At 54.7% G+C, this 23,669-nt stretch overlaps 1 protein-coding gene across 9 annotated transcripts in view; it reads right to left on the bottom strand.

Moving 5' to 3' along the window:
• The window catches only part of MSI2 (musashi RNA binding protein 2), a 389,990-nt gene that overhangs the window by 20,066 nt on the left and 346,255 nt on the right, over positions 1–23,669 (bottom strand). For all 9 annotated transcript variants that reach the window (XM_057713788.1, XM_057713786.1, XM_057713796.1 and 6 more), the window contains one exon: positions 10,522–10,584. In XM_057713788.1, coding sequence (XP_057569771.1) covers positions 10,522–10,584 — 63 coding nt within the window. The remainder of the gene's footprint in view (positions 1–10,521; positions 10,585–23,669) is intronic.

A 23,669-nucleotide genomic window follows, 5' to 3' on the forward strand; every position in this document is an offset into this window, starting at 1 on the left:
GACTCCAGGACATCCTGGGTCCCCTGTGTTGGTAAGATTGAGCATCTCCTCTTCCCCCCGGAGACTGGGAAAGCCAGTCTGCAGGTTACAGTCAGAAAAAACTTCCAGAAAGAGAGGGGAAAGCCGGGCTGGGCTGTCTTTGCCTCCCACAGTGGGCTCTACCACAGGCACACAGGTTTGCATTAATTGTTTACCACAGACCTGGACAGACCATTTTATTAATATTAATAAGTAAGTAGGAACAAAGGGCTCCTTTATTTTTAGCTTTCTCTAATTGCGTAGTAATTACTCATCTACAAAACAAATGAGCCCCTGCTCCCTGTTGCCATGGTACTGGGAGCCCAGCCTCTCTGCAGTACGATTGGCTGAGGAGCCCACTACTCCCGCCTTCGGCTCCGCCCCTCCCAGCCACTGGCTTAAGGCAAAGCCCCAGCAACTGGGCGGCCAATCCCCTCCAAGCCTTAGGGCTGGGCTGGGCTTCCCAGCGACCTTCTAGATTCAGTCCTCACAGCTCACAGGAAGAGATGTTGACATCCCTACGGAGAAGTCTGTCTTGCCCAAAGACGCCCTCCCCTGCTCCATCGCCTAGTTTCCTTCAGTCAGTGGCTAACTTCCCTCAGTTCTGTTTTAGCTAAAGCCTCCTTTCAAATAATTATCTTCAGGCTGGCTCACTCTTAGCCGACCACGCCTCCTCTGGGCCTCTTTTGGGTGCCTTGGGTCTGAAAAGATTCAGAGCGCAGAAGCCAGGTCAGAAATGTCAGCTAAAGCCAGACAGAATCATGATGTGCAGTCTGCAACAGCAGAAGCGGGTGCAAAAAATACATATATATATAATGCCTCCTGAAAATGACTTTGGGTTCTCTCCTCCCCCAGGGATATGGGGAGTTGTGTTGATGGCAACGGTGGGTTTTTGTTGAAAGTATGTTTCAAAGATGCAGAGCTTTGCAGGTATGGCAAGACTGGTACTATGCAGTATCTGCTGACAGTGGTCAAGAGCATAGGTCTGATGAGACAGACCTAGGCTCAAAATCCTGTTTCTGTCACCTCACACATGCTAACTAAGCCACGTTTTAAATCTTAAAAATGGGAATGGGAATGACAGCACCCATTTCACAGGGCTATGAGAATAAAGTGGGAAAAGGGAGGTGGGCTTAGCACAGTACATGACTAACTCATAATATATGTGAGTTATTATATTATGATTACCATTAGTTTATTAAAATTGGCTAGGAAGTGTCTTTAGCATTCTGTCAACCACTTGCAAGATACCCTTTCCTTAAGGGACCTCCCAGGTGGGTTTGAATTTTAAGATGCCAGCTGGAACCCTCCTGTCCATGCCACAGAGTGGATTTCATCGTGGCCCCCGTATCCTGACAGATCTAACTGCAACAGCCAATCACAGCTGTTCAAAAGCATTATTTGCCCACCTCCTGTTGTGCAGGATCCCAGGATGGAAAGGGGAAACGTTTTTATTTATTAATGAGCATCCAGAAACAAAGGGCCCCTTTGTTTTCTGCTTTCTCTAATGGCACGGTAATTACTCATCTATACTAAGAATGAGGCTGACTGCCTGCTGAAGGATTGATGGTTTATATTGTTGGAGAAGGCAGGAACCACTCTGAGATAGCATGCAAAACATCCTCCAAAGATTCAAAAACCTGCCTTTCACTGAGGAGAACTCACCAATCAGGAAGAAGACTGAGGACACAAGCGCATATTGAGGAGCTAGAGTGAAGGAGGGGCCCCCCCAAGGAGGGGTAATCAGGTGGGACTTCCTGCTGTTCTGAGCCAGATTTGAATAGAGGGAGCAAAGATGAGGACAGAGGGAAATGGACTGGCAGAAAAGACAAGCGCAGTGGCTGCTGTGAGGGCACAGGAATGGGAACCAATAGCCCCAAGCAGGGAATGAACAACAAGTTGTTAGCAGAAGCAAAGGAGAATCACTGGAAACTAAGGTGGACTCCCCACGACGGAATGCCCTCCAGGGTCTGCCTTGCTCTCCTCCCCTTGCTCCAGGCCACAAACCCAGCACAGCTCCAGGGATGAAGGGTCCAGTTGTGCTCTACTGGGCCACTGCCAGGTTGATCGTTCTTACTGGGTTCTGTCTTTACTGAGCTCCACTAGCCATGAAGAATATGAGCCTCTCTCTCCCACCAATATGACTATTATCAGTCAGGCTTTCAAGGCCTCCTTCTCCAGGAATCCAGCCTGCCTCTAGCTCTTCAAGCCTATCCCCCTCACCGCCCATTAGACAGCCTCCCATGGTCCCCCGACCAGCACGACGTGGAGCCCAGAGTTACTCCGCTAATGGGGAAGAGCAAAAGGCCCACAGCATCTCTTACTGGGCAGCTACATGTGAATATTTATGGCGTGTTTACAATTTCACGGCGTGTCACTTGTCCTTATGCCTTCCCTCTCATCTCTCCAATCCACCCTGCTGTCTGGCTTGTCTAACAAACAAATCTGATGTCACGTCTTGGTTTCAGGCCTCGCTGAGGCTCCCAGTCGCCTGGGTGAATCCAGGCTCTTCAGCTTAACACCAAGGACACCCTGCTCTGACTCTGCCCAGCTCTCTAGCTTGCTGCTGCCCTCACCTCACGCCCCTACTGCATTTTATTTCCTAGCCAGAGTGAACCGTTGGCAGGACTTCAAAATCTGCTCTTCTGGGGGCTTTGCATAAGCTATTTCCCCAGGCTCCCTGGAGAGCTCCTATGTGTTCTTTAAAAGTATAGATACTCATTCCCCTGTGAAACCTTCCTTGACGTCCCCCCAGAGCTAATCATTTTCTCCTCTATGCTCTTTCTTTACTGGGCTTAGGTATCATACTGTAAGTATGTGTTAGTCTCCATGCTAGGCTGGTAGAGCCTCCAGGGCAGCGACTGTGCTCTGGAGTCATCTATGAGCTTCTAGGGCTGCGGGTGGGGGCATCCACTGCTTGTCTGTCCAGCATCAATCTCTTTCCCTCCCTTTTATCAGCACCCAGATTTGCCTCTGGCGATCCACCCTTCTCTCACTGTGTCGGAGCTCTTCAGTTTAGAGGGTTCGGATCCCACCCTGAGTGACTGGTTCTTGTAACCTAAGCCTGAGCCAAATAGCACAAAGTTCTGGACTTTTGCTAGACTTCTGGACCCCCTGACCCCCTGTTCTTCTAAACAGGGTCAGATGAAGCAGAAAACTGTTGCAGCCATTTGCCATCATAGGAAACCAACAAAAAGACAGTATCGAAACGAGAAGGAGGGCAAAGCCAAAACTGCAGAACAGGAGCCCTGAACAGTCCACACATGAAACTCACTCTTCCACCGAGCTTCCAGGACATCAGCCAATAAATCCCCTGTAATATTTAACCACGCTGAACTAGGGTTTTCTGATACGGCCCACAGCACCTTGAATCAAGGCCTAGGATGGTGCCAGTCACATATAATAATAATCACTGTTGTTAAACACTCAATAAATATCTGCCGACTTAAACTCCACGGCAGATGGGCCCTGGGTCTGGTTCTGAAATCTACCTCTGAAACGTTGGACTGTGAGGTCTCGGAGCCTGAGTCCTCAACCGACACAGAGCTGACAGCCGAGGCTGTTGGGCTTTCCCGGGACACGCCTGCACGTGTGGGGTGTCTGGGCAACAGGTGAGGCTTTCATGAACAAACGTGGTTCCTCCACAGGGCTACTTAAAGGAGGCCAAAGACCTGGGTTCAAGTTCAGGGTTCTTTACCCTTGATCAAAGCCTCGCTAACCAGGTAACCGGCTGTGTGACTTTGGATAAGTCATGTAACTATCCTGCAGCCCAGCTTTCTCATAAAAACAAACATGTAAAACTGAGCCAAAATCTTCTGCCTTCCTGCCCACCTCCTGGGGTAGCTGTGCTAATAGACATGGCAGTCCAAGCTCTGCAGGGACACAGGGAACCATGGTGTACCCAAGCATGTGCTCCTTTGATGACTCTCACCAACACGTGCGTTTACCAACTTCTGGGGTTTCCCAGACCCTGCCGTGCCCCCACCCAGCCCAGAGTACAAGGAGGGGATCCCTGTGCCCCTCTCTACTGGGCTCTACATGCTGTTATAGAGTGCTCAAGGGTACCATTCTTCCCACCCCTCCTCCAGACAGCAGGGCCTGTGCTCCCAAGCCAGCATGCGAGAGGCCCAACCAGCTTAGGGGGCGGGCACACATGTGTCACCCCCTGAAAATAATTCCACTGATTTAAAAGACCATTAACATTCTCCCACTCCTTTCACTTTAGGATTAACTTATACTGAGGTCTGGGCTTCGGGGCTAGTCACTAATTGCACTAGAGTTGATTTATCAAGTGCGTGGTATTTCTATTACAAAATTATTGATTAGAGCTGATGTATTTTATCCTCAACAGAGTTGGTCCAAAAGCCCTTGGAAAATGAATGAAGCTGAGGTCAGAGGCGGGCAGCTCTGCACATTATTATAAATTCACTGGGGTTACTGAAATCCAATGCCGGACTCTTTATGGGCAAAGTCCTGGCTCTCCCAGAAATGAAGATTTTAATGACACACTGAGAAACAAGGTGCCCGTGCCCAGAGCACAAGGCAGTGACTGGAGTGTCTGGTTCGTTGCAGCAGCTGGTCCTAACAGGGCACAGATTTTCTCTCCCCCTGGGCTACTGTGCTGGCTCTGTTCCAGGGAGAGCGTGGCCCCATGACCTTATCCACAGCTGGGCCATCTTGGGGTCACAGACACCAGAGGATGCTTGCTGCTAGCACAAGGGAGCCTGGGCCGGAAAGAAGAGATGCCTGCACTGCAGCCCTGCTCCCCCCCCCCACCCCCCCACCTTCCTGGACACTGGATCCTGCTGATGGAGGCGCCCAGGAAGCCATCTTCGGAAATAAAGGCAGAACAGTGCCAGAAACAACACATCGTGGCAAAGAGGGGCTTTCAGTGGGAGGGATCTAGATTCTCAGAGCACGGAAGGCAAGAAGTGTTACCTGCCTTTACAGGCCTTGGTGCCTGGCACAAAGCAGACCTTCAATCAGGCTTGTTGAAAGCAACACCTGGGAACCTTAAGGCTTACGCCGCAACTGGTGCAAACAATGTCTGGATTCCTCCAGCAGCTGGAGGAGGGTGCGACCGCCCTCAGCCCCGAACACACGGGAAGCAAAGGATTTCACTGGGGGCATGGAAAATATGCTGAGATAAAAGCGGGGCAGGTCTCAGATCTACTCTCCTCCCCAAAGCGCTTACCTTACGATTCAGGCTAAACTATTTATTCTATCCCCAGACTTGAGTTTCACTCTTGCTCGTTTTACTGACGGCAACAGAAACTCAGGGATGTCCTAGGCAGCAAAGCCAGGACTTAGGGTGGGGGTGGGGGGTGGGGATTTTCTGCTCTCTCTGCCTCTGTCCGCACCCTTTTCTCCTGCTCCCCGTTCTGGACCAATCTGCAGCTTCAGCAGCCCCGAAGCCCACCAGTTCCAGCTGTTTCTCTCTGCCATTACCCACTCCTACCCCCATGAAGCCTGGGCCAGAAGGCTGGCTCCTCCCAGATCTCCCCTCCTGGGCCTCAGAGCCCTCAATCTGGCCGACCTGCCTGCTCACATTCAATCCTGGTCCACCCAGACGGGGCCACGTTCCACGGGCTACCATTTTGTACTGTTACTCCACACTCTTATGGGGACTTCACAGGCTCTGTGACTTTCTGGGCTTCTGTCTCCTCTGATAATAGATAACTTGCACCCTGAAGGTTCAAATCCCACCTGTGTGTCCTGCAGTGTTGGGTCAGAGCCACCAACCAGCCTGGCTTTAGGACTGCTTCACTTTCCATCAACTTATGAAGGTTAGGGATGCCTCCAAAAGCTCTATGAGACCTCTGCACGTTCTTATGACTTGTCACCGCAAGTGGAGGCGAGACAGTGTGTCCGGAGATGGCTGACTGCACGTGCCCTGAGCCCAGGGGCAGAGGCTGCAGGACTGGGAAGTCTTCCTGGGGAGATGGAGGCAAACTGTGGCCTCCTCTTTAGATATTACAGCTCCCTCCCTCTCCACCTCTCCCCTCCCCTTCCCTCCCCTTCCATCCTCATGAAGCTGTGCCAATAATCTCCGTAACAGGAGTGCCACCTCTCTCACCCCATCTGCCCTCCACCCTTTCGCCTTTTACCTTCACCAACCATAAGGACAAATGCCGACCTTCACTAAGACCAGATGCATCCCCGTCTGCAGACTAAGGATCCTGAGATCCTTTCCCCATCTTATTTCATTTCCCCTCCGACCATGAAGACAGGGCTGCCACACGAACCTGCATCCTTGAAGGGCTGGATGTGAGTTGGCCAAGGACTCAAGGAGCAGAGGGCTTGGAGGAGCCTTGCTGCTAGGCCTTAAGAAGTAAGAAAAGACCTGATCTGTTCAAGAACCATATGAGGAAGACAGGAACAAGGAAGAACTGTAAGACTCCCTCCCACCCCGACTCCATTCTCTTTCCCTATAGTTGGACAGTATCAAGAGAGATCTCAGTTGGGAAGGCTAGAGCTGAGGGTGGTGACCCAGTTCTGGACTGGGGGAGCAGGGGGTGTGAAGGGAGGTGGTGGTGGCTGATGGCGAGAACATGGATCCAAGCCCTTTGGCAACATTGAAAACATGGAGCCCCTTCTCTTCCTGGCCCCCACGCTACCCTGCAGACAGCCGTGCTGTGCCGAGCCGTCCGAGGCCCTGTAATATCAACTCAACAATGCATGTTCTACAACTACAGCTACGGCTACCAGTACATCTACTACAGTGCATGCATTTAGTTCAGTCCCACAGAGACATACAATCTAAGAACAGGCAGGGGGTGTGAAATGTTTTACTGGACAACAGGTGTTTTGGAGTTGTAACTCATAAAAAAAAAAATCGAAAACGAAAGTGTACAAAAAAAGACATTTCTCGAGAGTTGGATATGAGTTTGTTTCTTGAACTGTTTCATCTGAACAAGCAAAAACATGCAAACCAGCTGGTACTAACAGGAAGCTGGACACTGAGAGAGGATTAATAGGTGTGGACAAACCTTCCCGCTGAGCGTGCTCAGAAGAGTGTTTGAGAGGAGGTGTGCAGATCCTAGTGTAAGAGAGGCGGGAAAGTATGCCTCAGAGACACTCTCACCGCAGCCCCAACCAAGCAAGAGAAAAGACAACAGAAACGTGACTCTCACACTCACCACCACCGTCAGGAGATCACGTCACTAGATGGGAACAAGGCTGGCAAGTGTAAAGTACAGTAAGGGGTCCTGGCTGGGCCGGGCCGGGGCTGGGGCCAGGGCCGGGGCCGGGGCCAGAAGCTCTAAGGCTGATACCCGGACCCACCCGCGATGCCACCCAGAAACCAAATAGCCTGGAGATTTGAGCCATTTCCCTCACCTATCGGGGGAGTCCTTTACCGAACTAGATTCAGGTTCGGGAGGATGGGGCGTGATGGGGCCGCTGGAACTGAATGGATACGATCAAAATAAACAAACGACGTCTCGACTGAGCACAAGAAAAGATGACGTTTCAGACTTCCGGGTGAAGGTAAAAGAAAAGTGACACTGCTAGTGAAGTCATCTAGGAGCCGCCGGGACCTCCCCGGGGTCACCCGAGCCCGCCCGCCTCAGGTCTGGCGTGGGCTGGCCCAGGGGAGTCGGCTGACATGGGCGCAGAGCTCCAGGCCCCGGGACCTCCTACCCTGACACCGTAGCCCTGACGGATGCCATTGCCAAGCTGAGCAAAACCAAAGCTGCTTCCCACCCCATGGCCCTTGGCAGGCTCTTCCGCTCAGGAAGCTCCCCCAGCACATCATAATGAGGAAGGGAAAACCACACAAAACTGTGGAGCAGGACAAAAATGAAAGTGAAAAGACGGCCTTCCACAGTCCGCCCGATCCCTAAGCCAAGGCTGAGAGCCCCTGGGGAGCAGAGGCCCCGTTTCCCCCTGTTCTGAGCGCCTGGCCAGGTTCGGCATGGGACCAAGCTCAAGGTCAAGGCCCTTCACCATAGCGGCACTCTACAGACTCCCTGAACCAGCTTCTCCCTCTGAGAGAATGCAGCTGACCTTGGGATGCCCTCCCACAGCTGAGGCTGCTTGGGGTGGGGGCGGGGCTGAAGGAGCATCCCTATTCCCTGGGGAGAAGCTGGGATGGGTGGGGCAGGATTGCAGGAGCGGGTGAAGGTAGAACCGGGCAGTCAGCCCTCGGTGAGCCCCTGGGTCGATGCACACACACAAAGACGTCTGTGCAGCCCCTCCCATACGTGCCAGAATGCCACCCAGGGGCCACTATGACAGGTAAATAACTGGCCATCCTGCCAGACTTGGAGTCCAGATCATTTTCTAGGGGGAAGGAGGGAGGAAGGGGAGAGTCCTTACAGGTCAAAATGCACTAAGAGAAAGCCAGGCGGAGGTCCTCCTCCCCCAGCCTGGTAGCCCTGCTCCAGGTTCAAAGGGGGTCGGGGTGCGGGGCCAAGCTACCATGTCTGCACGTGGGCAGGGGTCTTCCCAGGCAGTGCTCTGACTTTGGCAGGCACAGTGGTCATTACCTCGGGCAGACCCAGGCTGCACAGGGGTGGGGGTGGGGTGCCCTGCAGCTTCCTGGCAGAGCCTGCATCCTGGGGCGGGGGCACCTCTGAGCTGAGGATCTGCCCCTTGCACAAACCCAGGCTGGTGTGGGCAGGGGGTCTGGGAGCACCCTCCTGGAGAGAATTCACTAACAGTGCAGTGATGAGCATGGCTGACCTAGAATGGCCTGTGGGAGACTTCGCTCCCGATGGAAATGGCTACAAATAAAACAGCACTGATCCTGAGAAAAAAAAAGCGTGGTTGGAGATGGCTCTGACCTTTGGGGTTAGGAGTGAGAGGGGGTGGGTGGGACTCCCGCCTGGCTCTGGGGGTCTGTGAGAGGGCCGGGGTGGCAGAGGGGACAGAGACCACAGGGAGACCACTTTCAGACTCACAAAGAACCCCATGCTGCCCTTTAAACTTGCCATGAAGTCAAGGAGAATGGGGGTGGGGAGAGAGGCAGGGTTAATTTTGGGTTAAAGTTTAGTTTCATAATCCAAGTTACAATAAGAAAGAAACTGAACGGAGAAAATGATAACAACACTCAAAAGTCTCAGGTTTTTCTTTTTGTTGTCCCCTCCCCCAGGCACAGGTAGGACAGAGGCTCATTTATAATGATGCCCAAAAGCTCTCCAGTTAAAAAACCAAACGGAACAGGGAGACACGAGGCAGCTGTGCAACCCGCCCCCAGGGCAGGGGGACCAAGAGACACTGGCCAGAGGGCCGGTGGGGGCTTTGGAGGCCAGCAGGGCTGGCGGAAGCCGAGGCAAAGGCGCCTGGCGTCCCTGCCCAGCTCTCTGGCTAACCGCCCCTCAGCAGCCCCGAGAATTCCCTGGCCCCTCCAAACCAGCCCCCAACGGGTGACTCAGGGGAGTGGGTCCTTTGTAGCTTGAGGCAGTGCCAGTTTGCATGGAACGGATTTTTACTGACGTTTCCAAAGGGCCTCCCTGTGCCAGTCTCTTACCAGCGAGGGTTTGGGTCTCTTTGGCATTTGCCCTCTGGGCTTCTAATGCCCTGTTTCCTGGTACCCTCCCCAGCACCTCCCCCCCACCCCGGCCCTCCTCAGAGCCTGGTTACATCAAACTAAACTGCCCTGGGTGCTCCAGCGCCCTGGCCATGGGGTGTGGGGGGAGACCTGCAAACCATGGCTCCTGGGTTCAGGAGGAGGGGGGCCTCCCGGTGGCCTGGGGGTGGGGGGAGGCCTCCCTGCGGGCCCAGCACACAGCGGAGGCCCTGCTGGCTTGGGAAGACAGGGAGCATCTGGGGGCGACGGACAACAGCCCAGCTCCAGCCTGAGCCCACAGTGCCGCTAGGGGACGGTTCCCAGCTCACCCCAGGGGTCCTGGACCCCCTCAAAGGTTGGATGTGGAGACCAAATGACCTGAGCCACCTTATGGGAGGGAAAACCCCAACTCCTTTGGCAGCTGGAGTCCAGGAGGTCTCTGGCCTCTGCCAAGAAGAGAGTCTGGGATGGCACGGGGGCTTCAGGAAGAGCAGCTTCCCTCCCTGGGGTCAGGGGTGGCCCCACGGTTGACCCTCAGGGACTTGGGGGTTTCGCCGGATCAGTGAACCCCCCTGCCGAGTGCAGCCGGGGCCGAGGGGGTGGGCTGCCCCAAGGCCAGGACCACGTGGATGGGCTCTGTGTCTCCCTTCACAACCTAGAACTTCTCCGGCTGGGTCAGAGACCCGAGGCGAGGGGCCCTGTGAACCGGCAAAAGCCAAGGAGAGAAATGCCCACGGGTGCCCCGGAGCCGGCTGTCAGGTAACGGGGCCGTCCAACGTCCAAAAGAAATTCATTCTTCTTTTTTGAGTGAGAGAACCATCGTCTACCTTTGGTTTGCAGTCCCGCAACTAACCCCTCGCCGGGGACGCCCCCACCCTCCGGGCTGTGGTGAGAGGGGTGGACAGACGCAGCCACACAGATCCAACAGGGCCTTTACCTTCCCCTGCACACTGGGCATGCCTGCGAGCCACCTGGCCCGTGCACCTCCCTACCTGATCCTCGTGCTGCCGCCACCGCCGCCGCCGCCACTGGTCCGTAAGCCGCTGCCGGGAAGCCTGGCAGAGAGAGAGGAGCTGGGATGAAGGAGGGTCCTGCAAAGGGCCACGGGCAGACGTGTCTCACAGGCCATGCCCCCCGCCCCCACCCAGGAGACAGGGCTGGGAAGGGACGTCCACAGGTCGGCCTTTAGGAGGGACACGGATCAGTGGCTCTCAGGCTTCTGGAAGGCACAGCATCCTTGGGTGTGTTTGACTCCCACACATTTGTCACCCCAGAGACTGGTTCTAGAAGGCACACCAAAATAATTGAAGAGGATGAGCAGGAACTTCTCTTGAGAGCAGGGCGAGCTCCCTGCCGCCCCTGCACGGGTACCTCGGTGATTCCCCAGGGCTTGTCCAGAGCCAGGGGGCCGAGCATGCCCTGGTCACAGGCAGGGGTTCCCCTGGAGCAGTCAGCCCTGAGCCACAGGCAGGAGGCCCTGGGGATGGCCTCTTGACACTACAGGCACCTTGGCCAGGAGATGGCTTAAGTCTAGCTGTTCTCCTGAGGCTCAGGCTTGGCCATCCTGACTCCAGATCTCCGTGTCAGAGGCGTCACAGCCCCAGGCCCAGGGCGAAGCATTCCGGGGGCCCAGCTGGGGGAGGAAGCGTGGGGCTGCGGGGACCTACGTGGGGTGGACCCCGTGGCTATGGAGGCACATGATGGGCGTTTAGATCTGGCTCTTCTGTCTGAGCTCCACCGTCCCAATCAAGTCGGCACTGAAGGGCCTCCTGGGGGTCTTGACCAAGCCCTTGTGCTTGATCTGACAACGCACCAGGCAGCAAGGCTGTCCCAGCAATGGGACTCAGCGTCAGAAGGACAAGGTGACCCAGTGTGGCCGCAGAGTGTCCAGGTGAAGGAAGAGGTGGGCAAGTCCCCTCCCCTGGGCTTCTCGGCCACCAGCACGTGCACACACAGCCACGTGCCGGGACACAGACACACACACTCCCCCACGACTGGAACAGTCTACCTCAGACACTTGGAGGCCTGATCCCAAGACCCATTTCTGGTGACTGTGGTTTTAAATGATGTGCCAGAAGCCAGCAGCAAACAGAGAGCCTGATAGAGGGGCTCAGCGTGGCCACTGAGCCTTTCAGATAAGGAACTGCTACAGGACTAGGGGCGTGGGGGGGCGGGGGGCATGCACCGCGGAGGGCGGGGAGCAGGGGGGAGAGAGAGAGAGAGCCGTTCCCCAAACACAGCCAACTAGAAGCCCACTAAACTCTAAGACTATCGCCCTAGCTACAGGGAACTACTGGGGAGGAAAGAAGTTCAAAAGGGAAGGAGCTATTCTAGAAACGTCAGGCTAAGCTACTTCAAATGCCAATGAAAAGAGACATACTTGCATTTAAATATGGTAATAGGGCTGTTGAAGGGGGAAAAAGAAAGATCCAGGTGAAATAAATGTACACGGCAATGACCCCTGCCGAGACCAAGGAAGGGACTCCCCCACCAAGTGCTCTCCCCATTTCTTCCAGGCAGGATCTAGATTTCTGGAGATGTGGGTGCTGTCGCAAAGTGCTGAAGGAAAATAAGGAAGAGGTCAAGTTATTTCTCCCTGTCCCAACTCTACACCAGGCTCTGCTGCAGGCCTGGAGCAAGGCTCAGGGGACCCTGAGGGGGAACGAAGCAGGCAGGGACAGACGGTCCTTATTCTTTTGCACTCTCTCACCTCTTATTTGAAACAGGTTTCCTTGGAAGCATGAAAAAAATGGTGGTGGGGGGAAGGAAGGGAGGCCAGGACTGGGGGAGGGGATTTGAGTCAATAAAAAGACTTTTAACAAAAGCTCTATTTTCTGGAGTTGAGCGCATTTTGGACAAAAAGTCGGAGAGAAAGAAAGAGGGTATGGGGGGGAAAATCCTTATCCAAGAAAGGGAATCCATTATCCTTAATCTCAGATAAAGGCTCCTGCTGGAGACTGTGCAGCAGACGTGGCTAAGGGCTGGAATTTAACCTCAACCATCAGAACGGGGCTAAACACAGTGACAGGCGTGAGAAGAGGGGGCAGGGGAACAGGGGAGGAGAGCCACCCGGTATACCCAGAACAGCGGAGGCAGCCCTCACAGCACCCCATCCATGGGCACACAGGGCAACTGAGCCGCGGCCCCCCCTCCCCCACCCCCACCGCCACCAGCCTCGCCTTCTTGGGAACCTCATAAGCAGGTAGGAGACAGTGCTGCCCCAGCATCCTGCCGGGGGGCGGTCTTCTTGGCTCACTTCCCCAGCTCCCTGCCTTCCCCCTCCTGTCCTGTTAGGCCACCCAGCCTCACTGTTCACCCCAAATACGTTCTCCAGATGACCTGGCAGCTAAGCCTCTGATGCTATTTCTAAGGCCAGTGGGCTCTCCTTGGTGGTGGGGCTAGTGGGGGATGTGTGAGCACAGATCCAGGAAAGGGGTATGTGTGTGTGTGGGGGGGATGCTGGGGCTGCCCCAGCCAGGGACCGTCACGGGCCTAAAGCTGTCCCCAGGGAGCAAGGCCTGTCTCCAGGATGGCAGGAGGGACCTGAGGACCAGGAGCTCCCAGGGCTGGACCTGGAGGAGCCGAAAGAATAGGGAGCACCTCACAGACTCAGCTCCTGGTCCTGTTCTCAGCATCTCTCCCCAGGCCTGGAGCCAGGGGTCGCCTGCAGCAGGCTCCCTCCTTGAGAAACCTCCCTTATTTTATTTTTGAAGGGATGGGCGGCCAGGCTGCCCTGGCAAGGGGCGTTCAGGGGAAGACTGGGGGGAATTTGGCAGATCTGGTGGGCTCATGGCTTCTTGCTGGGGCTGAGGTGCAGGCAAGCGTGGCAGAGCCCCTGGTCCATGAGTGCCCACGGCTGCCCTGGCACCCCACTGCCAAGAAGACCATCGCCCCTCTGCTGCTGGCAATGCAGAGAAGGGCTCCCTCCTCAACACAGCCTATCCGGCCAATGCGTGAAGCAGGCAACCGGGCTTCCCCTCGTGAGGCAGGTTAGCCCGATAGCCAGCCACTGAGTGACTTCGGGCAAGCTGCCTCTCAACCTTCTGTGCCTTAGTGTCTCCACGTGTAAAAGAGATGATGATACGAGTCGGAGGTTAACAGATGCAAATGCTCCGATGAACGCCTGCCAGGAAGTAAGCCTCAACGCGTGTTAGCTGTCAGTCTGACGAGGCACATCAGGTCTCTGTCCAGCCATGAGTCCTGCCCTCAAGACAGGGCTCTCCCCCACGCAAGGCTATTCCACCTTCTCCACGATGGGCCACATGGTCAGATGGCCATAAGCACACAGGAGCCCTGAATTCCTCCTGAGAACACTGGTCTGGAATCTTTCATGATGTCATGTTAGTGGAGCTAAATTTCCATACCTGAAAATTAGAATATGCGTTCCTTTCAGCTCTAACACAACTGGGCCAAGCTGGCTGGCGTGACCCTAGTGGCCTAATACCTCCCATTTCTTAGTCGTAAACCAGGCAGAAGGGAGAAAAATGTTTTGCTAATAAAACCTCAGGACGTGAGAGCTATAGGTTGCCTACCTGGCAACTCAGGTGTTAGGAAGGTAGTATGCTCACCCTTTTAGAGACTCTTGCATTCAAAAAGAGGATGCCTGGGAAAGAATGAAGCACTGCTGGTGGGATTCTGGGCGCGGGCAGGTGCCACGCCTCCTAGGAGCTGTCATCCAGACCCAAGGACCCAATCTCGCCAGTCTGGAGTTCCCCCACCCCACGCGTGGGATAACAGAAGGATCAAGGGGTTTGGCATCAAAGCCCGGCCGCCAGCCTCAGCTGCCCCTGCCTTGCTGTGTGACTGGGGCACCGTGTTCTACTTCTCTGTTCCCAGAGTAACCAACTCCTGTCTCCTGCAAGGAGGTCAGGCCAGATGACCTCTAAAGGCCCTTTACCTCTGAGCCTGCAAGAGCCTGCCTTCCCAGTGTACGAGGATGACGAACCCGAGTCACTCTGTCACCAGAAAGTGGTGTCTCTAAGGTTGGGACTATCACACCTCTGGGGTCAGTAACTCATCTACGTGAAAGCGGTTGCCATCCCACTGAGAATGAATGAGATGCTTTTCTGGACTTTCTGGAGTTGTAAGACTTTATTGCAAATTAGAAGTCAATGGCACTTCTGGTTTTCTGGAGACGTCTATGATACCACACCTACTTCGTACTGCTTCTGTGGCACTTACCAGTTTCTGCTTGACCTAAGCACAGTTATTTTTATGTGCACATCTGGCTTCTCTTGCTGGGTGGCGAATTCTTCTAGGGCGGGGACTGAGTCTCATGTCTCCCTTAGGACCTCGCCCAGCATCTGCCCCACAGAAGATTCTTGTAGAGCATCAGCTGATGACGGTCAGATGCCCTGAGGCGGTGGCGGAGAGCCGGGGCTGGAAGGCGCGGCTCTGGGTAAACTGAGCTGAAAGACGGCACTGTCTGCATATTTCGCTGCCTCTCCACTCCTGTGACCCCGCACCCCTGGGGCGGCAAACTCAAATGGCACAGGAGCGGGCCGGGAGCGTAATGAACCCAGTGAGGGGTACCAGGCACAACAAGAGAGCCCCGCTCTGTCTAGCGGACTGATCCTCACCCCCGGCACTCACTGGACCACCCGGGGAGCTTTCAGAAATGCTGAGGCCTGGGTCCCACCCTCCCTCCCCGATTCTGATTTATCTGGTTTAGGGTGCAGCCTGGGCACGGGGACCTTTACGTGCTTCCCGGGTGATCCCAGGGTGCAGCTGAGGGGGAGACCCTTTGGTTGAAAGGCTTTCAAAATTTTTAAAAGGTCAAATCGCGGCACACATCTGCAGTCTGTCACCCGGCTAACCTTGTGGAAGGAAAGGCCCTCCTGAGAATTCGGTGGGGAATCTAACCCTTGTGACCACCTCCCGCGAGATCCACTGCAGGGTCTCTGTTCAGAGCAGCGGGTCTCTATGCGGGCTGAGGGAGCTTTAGCACACAGTCAGGTGGGGCCTCCATCTCTATCTTTTAAAGGCCTTCCAGATAATTCTGACTCACTGTGGGGGCAAAGAATCCCTGGTTTAGGTGACGCCTTGGGCTGTCCTCAGTTTCTTAAACCCTGAAGGGCCCCACTGTCCGTCCTGTCCACTGCGGGGTAGCAGGTCACAGACATCTTTCTTGGTGTCCTTTCTCCTTCCTGATATGAGGGATATGGTTCTGGTTTGGTCACTACTTATTTCTGTGACCTTGGATGAGTGAATTCTGAGGTTCCTTATGGCTCCGACAGGCTGTGATTTTGAGGGGTATCTTTATAAAACACTTTCTTACCACGTGCATTACCATCCTGAATGGTCCATTAGGAAAGACTTTTCCTACACTGTGCTTACTTAAAGCACTCTCCACCCCTTCCCTAGCTCGCCCCATAAACCCCCACCAGCAACTTCTACGGATAGTTCAAACATTCTTGGCTAAACCCAAGGTTGCTTTACTGAATCAAACACTAAGCAAATCAGCATCCAAAGGAAGAAACTGTCACTCAGAAGGTAGGAAACATGTCCTAGAAGAGTGTAGAAACACCACCATCTTTCATTCTGGCTAGCCTAAGACCCTCCCCACTTTCTGGGCAGGTCTGCTTGGTGTGACAGGGCCAGTTCTTTTAAAGGAAATCCATAGCTTTGTCTTCCATGCAGAGAAAGAGACAGTGGCAGCTGCAAGGGGGTGAGGGTGGAAAAAAGTTGGAAGGCGCATTTTGGGAGTGGGAGGACCCAGGGGTTCAGGTGAGAATACAGGGCCTGAAGAGGAGGGGTAGTTGATACCCAAAGGGACACATTTGCATGATCAAACTGTAAAATCTTGCTTTGAAGAAAGCTGATATATGTCCAGTTGGAAAACCAAAACCCCCAAACCCCTGAATTCCTGGCATTCAAAATAGGAAGCTGATTTTCACACACCTTTTTAGGAGCAAGCCTGACATTCCCAAGACCCCAGACAGGGGAGAGGGCTGTGAGCTGCTGCTTGGGGCAGGGGTGTTGGAGACAGTGTGGGCTGGAAATACCCTCTGCCAGGAAAACGGGTCATTTGGGACCTGATTACTCTCCCGCTGAAATGGGAGGCAGAGGGGCCAGTGCGAAAGCCAGCCTGCCTGCCTGCCTGGGGAAGAGGCCAGGAAGCGTCTGCAGCTCAGGTCTGGTCCCCGATCCTCTCAGTTACTTAAGGAAGGTGAGAGGCTCTGTGATGAAGAGGCCCAAGAGTGTTGGCACCAACAGCAGAGGGATGGCACAAAACTGCCCCCAATAACCTTCAGTGCAATTGCTGTTTAGCTTAATTTTTTAAAAATATGTAACTCTTTAGATGTTTCAACGTGGATTAAGGGAAGATATACAGCAATATCAAAGCTTTGAGGTTTTATAAGGTTTGGTTGTCAGAGAGGAGCCTCTGTTTGGATGAAAGGACTCATAGAAAAAAGATGTCAGGCAAAAAAAAAAAAAAAAAGATGTCAGGGAGCATCCTTTGGAAACGACAAGATAATTCCCAGAAGAGGCAAGTGCAGACCTGGGGTCCCGGGCCAGAAGTAGAGGGTGTACATCTGCCGGCAAGCTGCTTCTGGCTCAGGTGCTCAGGAAGCAAAATAAAGTGTCTGCCATTACCAAGCCCTGAACACCATGGCCCTTAACCTCGGGGAGAGGGGTGAGGCCACCCCAGCCCCGTCGGCACTTTGCCGCTTCTGATCTTCTCCTTGCTGACTGATTCTGCAGCTTGGGGACGGGCCTTGGCCTCGACCTGACCTGGCTCCCAGCTCAGAGCACGGAGCTGAGGGCCGTGGAAGGAGAACAGGAAGCGCTCAGAGCTGCCCGGGGTCCCTCCGAGGGTGGGAGACACCACCCACCTACAGCCGTTCCAGGCAATTCCTCTCGCCTCCCCCTTCCTTGATGCCCAGGCCCTGCCCCAGAGATTCTGATGATCCGTCTGGGTGCAGCCTGGACAACCGAAACTTTCAAGGCTCCCCAAAGCGTGGCCTGAGCGGAGAAAGTGGGTTTAGGCGCTGCTTGCTGGGGTCCTGGTGAGGCAGGAAGCAGAAAGCTCTCCCTGGGGACTCTGGCCTGGCGTTCTTCTCCAGGGGCCTTTCTACCTCCTGATAGACAGTTGGGGCCCATGGTGCCCTTGCTCACCTAGAACTTTTGCAGGGACCTATGTCAGAGGCCTCTGTAACTCCTGACCCATTTTCAGCCCCTTATCTGCTCAGTAAATCTTTAGACACACGCGTTCTCTGCTCTCACAGAGCTTCTAGTCACTAGCCCTGGTGGGAAAGGGGACCCCAGCTGCACACAAACCAACAGCCTGGGAAAGAGAGAACACTGGCGACCGAGAAGCAGGGTCTCGGGCTAAAGGGGAGCTGTGGCCACTCTGCCAGGGAGAAGGGAGGACCCGCCTTGGTCTCACCCAGCTTGTAGTCGGGTCCCTGACTGTGTGTGCTATTGGGTCTTCTCATAGCTGAGCTCAAGACCTGGGTGTGGCTACACCAAGTCCTGCTTGGAAAGGGAGACAGGGATCGGAGGACTCAGCCTTACAGGATGGTGCCGTGTAGAGAGTGGCCATTCCAACTAATTCTGTTCCCCGAGATCCAGGAAACAAAAGGAAAGGGAATGGAAGTATTCCCATGGCTATGATCTTGACCTAGCCCCCAAAGGTCTCACCACTTCAATTCTGTTAAAAAAAAATCACCAACCTAGGCCCTGGTACATGTGACCAAGACACAGGTTCCTCAAGATTCTTTTCAGTCAGGACCCACCGAGCTAGGGGCAAATCCTTCCGTTTCTAGGCCCTAGAGCGTTCCAGCTTTGGCCCAACCATCTGGGGCCTTGGGGACAAGGCAAGGTTTCTCTGCGGTGCTGGTCAGGGGGCCCGCATCAGGAGTGGCTGATATATTACAAGTGCTCTGCCCTGGCTCCTGGCCCTAGGGGCACACTCTCTCCCTAGCAAGGCCTCAAGGGTGAGGAGGGCCACACGGAGTCCACTCCAAAGCCAACCCTCGCTGCTTTGTGACGGCAGTTTGTGATCCTGGATAAGCCAGGGACACCCACTCGCCCACAGAACAAACATCAGCCTGTCTGAGACCAAGACCAAGACGTTCAAAGTGAAGGCATTTCAAAAGGTTATAAAAGGAGTGTGTATTATGTGACCTCAATTCTGTATTTTTAAAAACATAGGTGTGTACTTGTATACATAAAACAGATAAAAAGACTGAGGACATAGTCCAAAATGTTAGTAATAGTGGTTATCTGTGGGTTGTGGAATCAAGTAATTGTAATTCTCCTCTTTGGTTTTCCTGTACTTTCCAAATTTTCTATATTACTTGTGTATGGCTTTCCTATAACAAATAAAATTTAAAAGAAAAACAAAAAAAACAAAACCCACCAGAACACAAAGTGAAGGCATTTCAGGCCGTAGTTTCTCAGGAGACGTGAGTAAACTATTTTAAGAGTTTCCTCCTCCCTCCTGCAGCACTCCTCCCGTCACTCTTCATCAAACTGCAGTTGCTGCTTTTGAGACGCTCCCAGCTACCACCAATGGGAGTCAGGACAGGCCACTGGTCTGACACTGGTCCGTCTAGAGCTCACCGTGCCCATGGCTTTATACACGTCCTGTTCTCAACGTTTCAGATGTCCAACGGCCAGTTAAAGAGCCAACATTCTGCATCCTCCCCATAGGGTCTCTCGCTGAGCCATTTAAATCTAAATGGCTTAAACTCTCCTGGGCCTCCTCACTTAGCCTGCATTCCTCAGTTTCATTCCCCATGGGCCTTTGCAAGGGTTCTGCACCACTCCAAACACCAGCACCCGCGCCTGTGCACCACGACAGCAAATGCTCAGGTCTTGAGAACCTCAAGACTGTTTGCTGAAAGACTCTAGGCTCCCACCTTGGCCTCATCACTAGTTCAGTGAGTAAACTAACGTCTGTGATCTCAAGCTCCCTCCTCTATCCATGCAGACTTTTTTTTTTTTTTTGGCACACGGGCTTAGTTGCTCTGCGGCATGTGGGATCTTCCTGGAGCTGGGATCGAACCCGTGACCTCTGCATTGGCAGGCGGATTCTTAACCGCTGCGCCACCTAGGAAGCCCGCATGCAGACGTTTTGAGCACTGATGGGTGGACCATGGGATGGCCGGGGGTGGTGGGGGAGACCCCAGGGGGTAAGTGGGAGGCATTCTGGGGGCTCAAGGCAGCCACGATTTACCAACCAGTACGGAAATCATTCAAAAGTTTAACAGCCAGCACATCCTGCCCCCGCACGTCAGCCCTAGGTGAAAGGGTGAAGCGTAGAACCTTCTCTGTGCCTTTGCTCCCTCACCTTTAAAGTAGATGAGATGATAAGAAAATGGTCATTATACTGATGCCAAGAACAGCAGCTGCCACTGGGGCACTTTCCATGCCAAGAAGCTCCCCTGCACCATCTCAGTGAACCCTCACTGGACGCCCCCTGGAAGACGTTACTTGGTGAAAGACTCCGGTCCAGAGAGGTTAAAGGAAACCGTGCACAACGTGGTTAAAAGTAAGGTGGCAAAAACCCCACCTCCCAGGCTCACTAGCTGTGCTACCCAAGGCAAGTCACGTAACTCCCCCGCAGCCTCTTTTTGCTCCCCTGTGAACGCGGTTAATGACCTCCTTGTAGGACTGCCGTGAAATTCGGTGAGACGGCGGCACCGGTGCACCGTTATCTGGCACTGGGTGAGCTCTCAGTAAGTGGAATAATAACTTTTATTTCTATTTTTATTATTATTGCCCAAGGTAATAACAGGAGCATCGCCTTCCTATTCTAAAATCCCATGAATTTACATGACATTTCACATCCGAAGGGCTTTGATAGATAACATTTATAATTTGCTTGTGAGTGATAAGGATACGTCTTATCTGAAGTACATGCTCTAACTTGGGGGACGGCAGGAGGCGAGGGGCTTGCAGGGGCTCAGGGAGGGCCTGGCTGGGGTGGTCATGGCCTTGGGACGTGGATGAAGAGCCCAGAACCTTGCTGCGCGTGCTCATCAGCTGGGCTGGTGGTCGCCGCTGCCCTTTTGCCCTTGGACTTAGCATCTGACTCCTCCCAACTCCCCTAGGAAGGGCTCAGCTAGAGGAGCCTCTGGCGGGGGGGGGGGGGGGGGGTCCTTCCATCTGAGTGGCATCCTGCTTTCTCCTCTGTTCTCAACGCATGACTGATAAGGCAGGGTGTGTCTCTCTGGTTCATCACTGTGTCTCCAGCACCTCAGGCACGGCTGTGATGCAGCGGGTGCCAGGAACCACGTACTGAACGTGTAAAGGATGAGTGGGTAAAGGAGGAACAGACAGGTACAACGGGGTGGGGAAGAAGGGGGCTCTTCCTGCTCCTAGCCTTACCTGAATCCTAGCTCGTTCAGGGCTGATGCCGGAGGTCAGACGAAGAGAGGGTGGAGAGGCCCTAAACCCGCTCCACTAAGAGAGTGGCGGGGCAGGCCCCACACCCTCCCCGGCGAAACCAGGGGTGCCCTGGGGCCAGCCAGACATCTGCTCCGGCTCAGAGCAGGGCAGCAGGGCTGCCACGGGGTGTCAGCAGGCTGCACTCCCGCTCCCCTGGCCCTCTACTTGACTCATCTGGGCGAGGCGCTGACCTCAAAGGCAGCCAGCCCCAGGGCCCCCTGGGCCAGCTCCGTGTGAACCACAGATATCCCGACAGGGAACAGCCTAAGGTAAGGGAGGGGACAGGATTTCTGGACCACATGATGTCTGCCCATGAGCCCCTGGTCTGGGAAGAAGTGAAATCGGCTTCTCAATGCCAGCGTCTTTTGTCCAGCTGTCCTGGCCCAAATAATGGGACAGCACCTGCCCAGATGTGGGCCGCAGGATCAACGGAGGAAGGAATGCTAGGGAGGGAAGCTTACACTTTCGAGCCCTTACACTTGCTTAGCTCTTGACGTGGAATACCCTTTCCTCATCTGCTGCCTGGCAAACTTCTATTTGCACTTCAAAACCCAGATGGTGCCCCTTCCTGAAAGCTTTCCAGGCAGTCCATGACTCTCCCCGCCTCCCATCCCCCGCCTCCCCCGTCAGACCACACGGGGCCACATCTGGCTGCCTGTGAGATGCCCCTCCAGGCTCTGACCTCCTCGCTCGCTCACTCAGGATCCCTTCCCGACGCCCAGGGAGGATCTAGCCCAGGGCAGGTCCTGATGACACCGTCCAGCACACGACGGAGAAGCTGCTTTCGTGCTCCACCCACAACTGAAGGCACAGGGAGCACAGGCGAGGACCCCATTGGTTGGGGTCTCTCAGGGGCAGCGGATCCAAGCTGACCTGGGCTCAGGGAAGGTATCTCGGGGTGGGACTCTGCTCTGTCTTTTCAGCCTGGGGAGAAGGAGGGAACGGGGACCCACCTTGGGCTTCCGCGTTGCCCTTGGCTGCCCTGGAGGCATAAGCTGCCCGTCCCTCAGGCCCGGCACTGCCGTCTGCCTATAATCGCAGTCTCTGTAATTTGCTGTTGCTGTTGTTTTGTTTTTTAAGCTGCAGCCTCTCACTTGCCTTTGCTGATGGAAATTAAAACTGAAGGGCTTGAAAAAGGTGATTATGTTCCTCCTGGCAGGCTTACTGGGGACTTTGTAAGCCTGGCGGTACAGGGACCTAGAAGGAGTGAGAGGGGAGTGAGGACAGCACTGCTGGGGGGGATGGGGTCCGGTGGGCTCCACGCTCGGCCACAGAGAGTGGTGCGAGGCCATGCCCACAGCCTCCCTCATGCTGCCCGCAAAGGCGCTGGGTGGGCCACGCCGCTCTCCCAGGCCTGGTCCAGCGACCCTCGCAACAACCCATGAGGAAGGGGACAAGACAAGGGGCGACAGCCTCATTGGACAGATGGGGAAACCGAGGCCCAGAGGTGGCCTTACTCTCCCAGAAAGCTGGGGGCAGGAACTCAGTCTCCTGACTTCCCTCCTGAGAACAGGGTGCTCTGAGCCACGTTCCCCTTTATTCACGCAGAGGAGTTTCAAGAGGCACGGAAACCTGATGGAAAGTAAAACCTGCGATCCCCGTTCATTCAGACTGCTCCAATTCATCTCCGCAAACATTTATGAAGTGCCTACTGGGCACCACGCTCTGCCGTCCTCCCCTGGGAACAGCGTCAGCTCCTGATTTTCCACGTGTAAGGAGGAGCATGGGAGGGCGGCCCGTCCACAGCGCGTGCCAGGATCAGGGTGTGCTGTTGACTTTTACGTCCCCATTTTCTTTTCAAGCAGCAGCTGCACGGTCCTGACCAAGTCTGCCTTTACTATTCAAACGAGGGGTAAGCCCCCAGTACTCACAGGGTCAGGCGGTGTGGGAGTGGGCTGGCCGCAGGAGGAGCTGGCTTGTGACGTCCGTCCAGTCTGTGAAGGGGGTCATCCCTAGAGATGAAGCTCAGGGCTGGAGGGAGGTGCAGATTAGAGGGCTGGCGGTGAAGCAGATGTGGGTGGGCTGCCGCGTCAGGAGGGGCCTCCCTTCACAAGGGAGCGTTTCTGTTTACCGTGCTGAAACATCTAGCTGTGGGCGCCTGGGACTGTGGTCACGTCAACGGACCTGGGAAGCCAAACACCCTGTCCTCTGGCATTTCTAGATGGGCCCCCCTACCCGTGAGGAACCAGCCATCGCTCGCTGGGTGGGCTCCGTTCTGGAACCCAGCCAGAAGCACCGAGCCAGGCAGCAGTGGCAGAGCTGAGGACCTGCCACGTCAGGGTCTACCAGGGTTCCCTCTGAGGGCATTTCTGGGGCAGCGGGTGGAGAAAGAGCCCCTCACGAACTTAAGCAGAAGAAAGTCCTGAGGTTTAAATTGACATCCGAGTCATCCCAAGCCACTGGTTCTACGATTCCACCTCAGTGGCTCCAGAATCACCTCCCCTGACAAAGTCACAGAGGCTGGGAAGAAGGCTTGCTCCTGTCCCTCCAAGAACTTGACCAGAAAAAGCAGAACTTTTCTGGTCGGGGTGCAAGCGCAGGTCTCCCGAGCGGGGGCTGAGCACGAGGGTCTCGGCCACGTGGGTGGGCCGGAAGAGGGGTGGATGGAAGGGTGCCGGGGTCGCTCCCTGCCGTGGCCTTGCTTATCCATCCAGGCAGGCTCCCAGGCCTTTGGTGCGGCAGCTATCAGCGTGTCTGAACCCTTTACACACGTCGTAAACCGGGTGGAACGGACAGGCTGGGT

Source organism: Hippopotamus amphibius, chromosome 17, assembly GCF_030028045.1.
Source record: "Hippopotamus amphibius kiboko isolate mHipAmp2 chromosome 17, mHipAmp2.hap2, whole genome shotgun sequence".
NCBI lineage: Eukaryota > Metazoa > Chordata > Mammalia > Artiodactyla > Hippopotamidae > Hippopotamus > Hippopotamus amphibius.